This window comes from Frankliniella occidentalis, unplaced genomic scaffold, assembly GCF_000697945.3.
Source record: "Frankliniella occidentalis isolate FOCC.00 unplaced genomic scaffold, Focc_3.1 Scaffold177, whole genome shotgun sequence".
NCBI lineage: Eukaryota > Metazoa > Arthropoda > Insecta > Thysanoptera > Thripidae > Frankliniella > Frankliniella occidentalis.
Window position 1 is genome coordinate 535,365 of NW_026267303.1, and position 8,713 is coordinate 544,077.

The 8,713-nt window shown below is 54.3% G+C and overlaps 1 protein-coding gene across 2 annotated transcripts in view; it reads right to left on the bottom strand.

Annotated features, from left to right (window-relative positions):
- Positions 1–8,713, bottom strand: part of LOC127750358 (probable G-protein coupled receptor No18) — an 87,744-nt gene that overhangs the window by 20,232 nt on the left and 58,799 nt on the right. For both annotated transcript variants that reach the window (XM_052271871.1, XM_052271870.1), the window contains exons 3-4: positions 3,664–3,939; positions 1,400–1,544 (exon numbers count right to left, since the gene is read on the bottom strand). In XM_052271871.1, coding sequence (XP_052127831.1) covers positions 1,400–1,544; positions 3,664–3,924 — 406 coding nt within the window. In that variant the 5' untranslated portion in view covers positions 3,925–3,939. The remainder of the gene's footprint in view (positions 1–1,399; positions 1,545–3,663; positions 3,940–8,713) is intronic.

The window sequence follows — 8,713 nt, forward strand, 5'->3', positions numbered from 1 at the left end:
CGCCAGACACTCGGCCCGCCCCGCCCCCCTCCAGACACACCTCTCCGGGCACGCCTCCAGGGCGCCAAGGGCTGCAGGCACGCGAGGCTGCAGTATTTCTTCTTCCCTTTCCAGTTGATTCCGGCCTAGCGGTGCTTAACAAGTTCCAAAAGTAAGAACCCTTCCCGCGCCACACTCACAAAAAGGTCTCTTTAATTTAAGGAAATTCCGTTCAATTGTTTATTTGTTTTACTAGATAGCAATTTTTTTCTTCTTAGGAAACTACTCTGTCAATCCAAATGTGTAAATTGTACACTTTAAATAAAGTGTACGTGGTATGTATGCTTTTAACAACGTGAACATGGTATGTATGCTTAAAACAACGTGAACATGCATGACACTTTAAAAGATATGTACATGGGCATGCGTACACATTAATTAAAGCATACATGCAACGTACACTTTATTTAAAGTGTACAATAATTTACACATTTGGATTGACAGAGTAACTGATCCTTGAACAAAAGAATAATTTTTCTGAATGCAGTGCGCCAAAGTACGGGGAAGCGTTGGGCCAAGAGCGCGGCCAAGAGAGGGGGGGGGGGGCATCTTCTCTCCGACACATTGTGCGACCCGCCCGCGGCGACCCTCACAAGGGGCATATTTGACACTGCGGGTATAGGAAAGGGCCGCTGGGGGGAAATGGAGAATGTTCCTGCTGGAGGTCGCGCGAGGGGAGTGGCAGGAGACGGAGGGACACCCAGAAAAATCCTGTCTTGATTTAAGTGTATTTGTACTCGGGTTTGCACAAGAGTATTTTTTCCTCTTGAGACAATGCGAAAAAACCATTGGAATAAGATCAGCAGTCCTCTTCGAATATTTTTTTTTTGTTTAAGCACACGATTATTTACAAGTGTGTTTTTCTTGTTTGAACAACATTTTCGCATAGACTTAGTCCAGGATTTTTCTAGGTGGAGAGGGGCAAGGAAAGCTGTGGGCGGAAACGTCAGAGACCCGACGAGGTCCGGGGGTAGGAGGAACTCTTCTGTGGGTCCGCGAGCCCGTGGCGTGGACGCGGCGAGAAGCTGAGGGCGGGGGATCGTTTTCGCAAATAACAGACCGTGAAAATAGCTCTGGGACTTCCCCCGCTGACCCCCTACCGCCGTCGCCTCCCTTCAGTCATAAAAAAATAAACTGGCCCGAAATGTGTCCCACTTGTGACGAACTGACGACCTTTCCAAATCATTTTCAGTTCACCGCCGCGAGGACGTAGAGGGGTTATGGGTTCTAAAAAAAGGAGGTACTTTCCCTGACCAGTAAACGAACTAAAAATTGCACACCCAATTTTCCAATATGCTAGAGCGTTCACCAATAGTTTTTACAAAGCCTGTAATGAGAAAGAATAAAGATTTCAGCTTACCCATGAGCTGGTACGCCACCGCAGGCGGCAGCACGAACACCCCCACCAGCCAGTCCGCCACGGCTAACGACATGACGAAGCAGTTCGTGATGGTCCGCAGCCGGCGCGTTGTCATGACCGCCACGATCACCAGGGTGTTGCCGATCTGGGGCACAAGTACCATTGTTTGTTGCAGTACTCTAATGAGAGAGTTGTGTTCGCAATACACATGAACAACTGGCTCAATTATTTATAGTGCAATCAATGTGAAAAGTATTTCAGTAATAACCGTAATGTTTCTGCTGTAAACTACAATTTTTTAAGTCTATAATACGGTACAGATCGAGGTCCTTAAAAATTTATTGAAATAGGAATAACAGGAACTCCTCAGCCAGCCAGTCGCGGGGTCACAACTATAAACGGTGGGATGGTAGGTAATACTCTTTCTTGCCCTCACTCAACTATCAACTGTAAGGCGATCGAGGGGGTGAATTACTAGATATTTCCTGCACACATGAGTACTGTGAGTACATGAGTACGGAGTACGCATGAGAACACGACGATTTCAGCAAGTAGCGTCAATAAATCTCCTAACTTAAGTAATGAGCAGGATATAAGTATAACACTTTTTAAACTAATTCTTTTATCGGAAACACGAAAACCTCTCCCACAGAACGTATAATAGGCAAAGGCAGAGGGTTTCACTCTGCATCACGTCAATAGAACCCTCCAGGCTGCTCCTTGTGGCGGGCGGCCCTATGCCTGCTTCTGCCGATAGCAGCCGGTCGCCGCCTGTTAGTCGGGAGAGAATCGACTCGCGTTATCAACAAAGTCGGTGACAGGGCCATACCCAGTCGGGCCCAGACTGCATTAATCAGGGCAAAGGGTCGGGCCCGGGCCAGGGACCTCGGCTGCTCTGGTTCGTATCTCGGCGCGCGCAGCAGGCTCGGCGCAGCGGTGGAGCACGGCCCGGCCGATGAGGGCCCGGCCCCGGAGGGAGTGCCAGTCGCTGCAGCAGCGGCCGAGCGCCCGGGCCTATTTGCCTGGGGACCCCCTCGCCCCCTGCTAAAGCCCATGGTCAAGTGAAATGACGTCCCCTTGAGTTTCCCAGCGCGCAGCAGTCTACCCGTCCGATCTCCAGACAAGGGCAAGGGGGGGGGGGGCTGTAGCCTCTCCTCTCGCGCTGTCCCCCTGGGACCCTTGCGGGGCGGCCCTTGCATCCCGTCCGAACTGAAGGCCCTGCAGTGCTGCCCTACCCTACCCTGCGGGACGGCCCTTTGCATCCAACCCAAACTGAAGGCCCTACAGTGCTGCCCTACCCTACCCTGCGGGACGGCCCTTTGCCCCACCCGAACTGAAGGCCCTGCAGTGCTGCCCTACCCCTACCCTACCTTGCGGGACGGCCCTTTGCCCCACCCGAACTGAAGGCCCTGCAGTGCTACCCTGCCACCCTGCCCTACCCTACCCTGCAGGGCGGCCCTTGCATCCCCACCAATCTGAAGGCCCTGCAATGCTATCCTGCCCTACCCTAACCCCGGGCAGCGCTTGAATCCCGCCCGAACTTAGGGGCCAGCAGTGCTACCGTGCCCTACCCTATGGGCCCGCCCTTTGCATCCCGCCCGAACTGAAGACCCCGCCCCCGCAGTGCTGCCCTACCCTACCCTGCGGGCGGAGCACCGGGCCGGGCGGCCAGAGGAGCAGCGCCGCATCCACTCTTGTTCTGATTTATGCCCCGCGCGCCGCGCGGTCAAGGCTGTCAGAAAAACGAGGGTCAGTGATTCATTTGACTCGGCCCGCCGGGCCGCGCCGCGCCGCGCAAGACAGTTTCCCTCACTTCGTCCCTTCGGGGCGGGGAGGCCAGAGAGGCGCCGGCGGCGATGAATCACGCGCGCGCAGCCTGTCAGGTGGGGCGCGGCCAGCTCGCGCCGGCATCGCAGAAATAAATAAGTAGGGGTAAGTGGCCTTTCGACCGGACAAACAGCTGAGAAAAATCAAATAGGTAATGCACGCGAATCACGCGAAAAACACAAAAACAAAAAAACAAGTGCCTCATTTCCGCGCTCCGGCGGTGGAGAGCGGCCGTCCACGACCGTCCCGCCCCTTAATCACATTACCGTCGAAAGTTTGAAACTGCCGCTCGCATTTGCGCAAAACTGTGGCCTTCCCAGCTCTTCACTACTTTCCCCATAAAAAAAAGTTTTTTCGCGTCTGTCTACTGCCCACATTTGCTGCTTGAGCTGGAATAAACTAGAAAAACAGAACAGGGGGGGGGGGGGACAACTCACCACGATAAGTGCGATGACGATGCAGGACACGGCCACGACCGTCAAGTCCTGCCATGTGAAGTTGATCGGCGCGCTGAAGGTGCTCGACGAGGGGCTGGGCCCAGCCGTGCTGATGACCAGGGTCGTGTTGCAGCCCACCAGGCTGGTGAGGTTGACGGCGAGCCCAGCGGCCCCCGAGGCAGCCGCCGCCGCCGCCGCCGAGGCCGCCGCAGTGGGTCCGGGGCAGGGCAGCCCGACGTCAGCCGCCTCATCCAAGGACATGCCGCACCGCGTCACCTGGCGGCAGCAATGAGGGGGCGGCGTCAGCAAAGCGCCTGCAGACAGCGGGGTAGGCAGGCCCGCCGAGCAGCCCAGCGCGACGGGACGGCCCGCCTCACAGGCGCCCGACACGATGACAACTCGCAACTCAGCGAGCAAATTCGCTCATCTTTTTATGTTAAAAAAATAGACTACACCTTAAAAAAAAGGCAAAGTATTAGTGCCGAAAAACACAGTATATTACAAAAATTAATTTGTCAACATTTTAGTTTTGCCTATGTTCACAAATTTCGACTGTTAGTTTTTCATTGTATTTCCGGAGGCAACAGCGGGAGAAGGATTCTTAAAAGAAAATATCGCAAACATTACTAAAAAAAATTTCAAGGCCGAAAAGTTCACAGTAATTACAGCCTAAAACAAAACCAGCGAGCGGGGTGGAAGCTCCGAACTTATTGTCGCCGCTTCTCTCTCTCCTAGCCCCACGAGGCGAACCCGGCGGACCCGCGCTCTCCACGATGGCGCTCGCGGGTGGGCTCGGGGCTGTTTTGTTCTTTCCTAAGTCGCTGCTCCCGCGCGTCTGCTGCTGCTGGGGATGCGCTGGCTGGCTATCTCAGCGGGACAAAGACCAACCCATACGTATCCTCACCCCTCCCCCCCCCCTCCCCTTTCTCTTTCGTCCCCCATACATCTCGGCGATGTAGCGAAGCACGGATGCGCACAGGGAAAGAGGTGCAGCACTGACTGCCACTCTGCAGTTGCCATTTGGCTTTGGCTCATTTCAATAGTAAAATTGTTGAGTTTAACCGAAACTTCTCTTGCATCTGGGTAATTTCAATAGACAACGTCGATGATAAAAATGTGCACAGTGGAAAAATGCTTGACTGCGCATTGGAAGGCACACAAAAGTCATATCACTTGTAAAACAAAGATAGGACTTATTTGCACCATTGTGTGCAGGTATTACCGTTTTAATGTCTTTAAGGAATACACAAGTTCTATGGCCAGGTAACGCATTTTATGACGTTGAAAAGGGCATTTCAGAGAAAGGAACAAGTGAGACACGACGTACGAACTTTGCACTCCCCGACTTGCCTTGAAAAGGGTTGACACAACACCGCCTGAGAGAGAGTGCCAAATGATTTGAGTTTGGGGGGGGGGGAGGAGGAGGGACGGGGAGTAGTTGTTGCTGACCACCCGAGGGGTGAGCGAGAAAGTCGTGGATGTGGGTGTAAATAGAAGGGAGGGGAGGGATAGGGGTTGGATGAATGAAAGGGGAGAAAGGGAAGAAAGGAACGTGAAAAGGACGTGAATGGTCCAGGTGTGTCCGGCTCCCGACCACAGATGTCAAGTTGATCGTCCGGCCCGCCACCCCGGTGGAGCCAAGGCCGGGCAGCCCTCAAAAGGTGCGAGGACCAACACGACAGCAGGACAGGTGGGGAAGGAGGAAGTCCTTGAGGGACGAGCACTCTGCTCGGGGTATAAATGCTAGACTGTTGCGCCAAAAAAAAAAAAATCAACCGCGTAGCCTGGCCCCAGCCATCTCCGCGTGGAGCCAAGCCGAGCCAAAGCAGAGCCGAGCCGGGCCGGGCTGTGGGTGTGGGGTGCCGCGAGCCAGGTCTCTCTGAACAGCATTGAATAAAACATCTCCAGGCGAACCGCTGACAGAGAGAGCGGATATGTGTGAGGGTGAGCGAGCCAGGGATGGGGGGGGGGTGTAGACGCAGAGGGAGGCGACCAGTAGTGGTTTTGTGATGGCACAGCGGGAAGGGGGCGGTGCGTCCGCCCACCGGAAGAAACCTCACTTACTCAGACCATACGTTATAGTTCCAATTTTATTTTAGGTTTTGGTCTGTCTATCTCAGTTTCTAATTTTAAGCAAAAAGTGAAATACGGTAAAAACTACACAGGACGTGGCATTGGACGATTTTGTGAGTCTTACAAGACAATACACTCAGTCAAGCAGAGGCAGCCATAGGATTGGCCCGTGTTCGTGTGGGTCCATTCTGCTAGGCAGAGGTCAGTGGACCAATTTGTGAGAGCTGTGTGCTTAAGCGTTATAATTCAGGGTATTCCATTATGACCCGTAATTATTGTTGTGTGTTGTTGTTTGTATTGAACCGCATGCAGGCGTACAGGCAAGCTTGGCTATACCGCCACTCCCCATGGCGCCTGGATGCGGTATAGGCTCCGCTCACCTTGCCGCTGACGGATGATTCTGCATCTTTTGGCATCGGCCAGCCAGACGTCTTCTTGTCGAACACGTTTTAAAGAGTACTCGCCACCAACAATTTAACGAAGAGGGGTAGAAAAGAAAAGGGAGAGGGGGTCAACAAGGGTCTGGACTGACGAGGGAAAAGTGACGAGTCAGCGAAGAGCCAATTTAACGAACCGACTCTGATGCAGCCCGCCACGCCCCGCCCTGCCCCGCCCCTTCCCATGACACGCCCTGGCCCCGGGCGGGGTGAGACGATGCAATTAGTGTCACACTAATCCCCGGCCCGTCACTAATGGCTACTGGACAGGACGACCCCGCCGCGCACTGACTATAGTGGGGCCGCACGCGCGGCCCGGCCCGAACTGCGCAGACACGTAACGCCTAATCCTCCCTTTTACTATGAAAGATACGAAATGTCATAATTTACGACTTACTAATAAATAATAATGGGCAAAATTATAATGAAACAAACGTGACCCAAGGACCTATGCAGTACCTTAAAGGAATTGTGGTCGACTAAAGTGCATAAGGGGTGCTACTTTTTATAGTGCGTTTGTAAGAGCACGAAATTTATAAGCACCACGAAAAGGGTGCTGACTCCTAACTTTGGTTCATCCGCATGCCTAATGTTATACGGCGTAATTATTTGCAGTGTAACTTTGCGCTACTTTGCCCCCACGGCCTGGTGGATTTCTAGGCGCCTACAGACAACAAATAGGAGGTGGGCCGACAAAGAAGCGTCGGGCAGGCTGCATGGGGGCGAGGAGGACGCCCGGGACCCGGGACACCCCGCCGCGGGGTCCTGAGGGTCCACACCTGACACGGCCACGCCAGCAGCTCCACCCGCAGCTTCGATTTGCCCTACTGGCGCTGGCGAGCACAATGTGACGGGAGAGCCCACCGGCCCCCGGGCCGGGCTAGGCCCCATCGAGCTGCTCTCCAGCTGCTCTCCCCTGGGCCTGCCAGCCAGAGCCGCCCTGCTGCTGCAGAGAGTGCTCTCGGCGGCGCTCTCTGCTCCGCGAGAACCTGACTTATCCGACTCTGTGCCGTCTGCCTGCTCGCCCGCTGCACTCGACCACGCCGCACCGCCGCGCGGCTGCCGCGCTGCACCGCGCCGCCTTTGTACTCGCCAAAGGGCTCACTCCTCAATGGCCTGGCGATTCTTTTTCTGGAGAGCGGCTTGGAACCGAGCTCTATGAGACCGGCAATGCCTATTAAGAGCCTTGAACCCGCTGGAACCAACATCCGGACGGTTTTGATTAAAGAAAGCTCTTTGGCGCTATAGCAGTGTCGTGCCATCTTAATCTCAGCCAACCCGAAATTAAACAAAACAAAGTGCGATAGAAGTAACACACAAAGAGTGTATTTTCCATCCATTGGAATACACGTCACGTATCAGATACAGAGTATCGCAACAGAGAATGGGCCAAATGTGCCTTTACCCCGCCGGCAGAGGAGCAGCTTTTGAAAAATGAACACCATAGATGCAGCGCCAGCCACTGCCAGGCAGGCGGGAGCCGGCGTGGGCAGACTCATCCACTTTGGCAACACAGAGCGGTTCTGCCTCCTGGTTCGTCTATCTTAAAAGGGCTCTGGCGGCCGGCGGCAGAGTTCAAAGGGCGCGCGTTCCCCGAGGTATGAGGGTAGCGTGGTAGCGTGTTGGGACGGGGCGGAGGCGGGGTGGGTTGCCCTGGTCGAGATGGACTGTGCGGCAGGCATTCCGTCCCCGGGCTTGTCTCTTGCGGTCCGCCTCGTGACCCCACAGGCCCCAGGCGAGCCCCAGGTGGAGCCCCACGCCACGCCGGCCCCGGGGCCGCCACCTCCGCACACCCTGTGGCCACAAGCACGGTGTGGGTTGGGGGGTGAAGGCAGGGTACACGCGGAATGTGAGCGACTATTCCAATAACATTCAAGATACACGAGAGCATCGAACACATCAAACAATCATCACTGTGAGAAATACCTTTGTAAGTTATTTGCAACATATTTTGTATTTTTGATTTACAAAATATGCTCTAAATTACGATGGCCCTCCTCTTGCTCTTTTTTTTTTTTTGTTTCATTCACTTTTACTTGTTTCTGTCCCTATCCGCACAGTGGAAGCCGGGCGCAAAAAGAGGAAGTGCACAGAGAGGCACAAAACGACTCGTGCGACCGCCCTGCCATAAAGTGATTTGAAATAATTATTTCTTGCCCGCGGAGTGGACTTTGATTTGTTTATTTAATGTTGTGGGTTGGACGGCGGGGACACGCGCGGCACAGGAAAATTGGCAGGGAGAGAGGGAGAGAGAGAGAGAGAGAGAGAGAGAGAGAGAGAGAGAGAGAGAGAGAGAGAGAGAGCGGGAGGAGGGGGGGGTAGGTTGAAGGGGATTTTCCCAGAATCTACGGCCGAACAACGAGAATCCCTATATTACATTGCATTATGTATCACGGCGCTCAAACGCGGGTCGGGGACTCGTCGCCCCGGATGGAAAACGGTATTGAATTTATCTCACCGGTTCGGCCATCCGTCGCTCTGGTTGTCCGTACGTGCATGCGGGCGCGGGGCGGGGCGGGGCTGGTGCGAGGTGGGGTGGG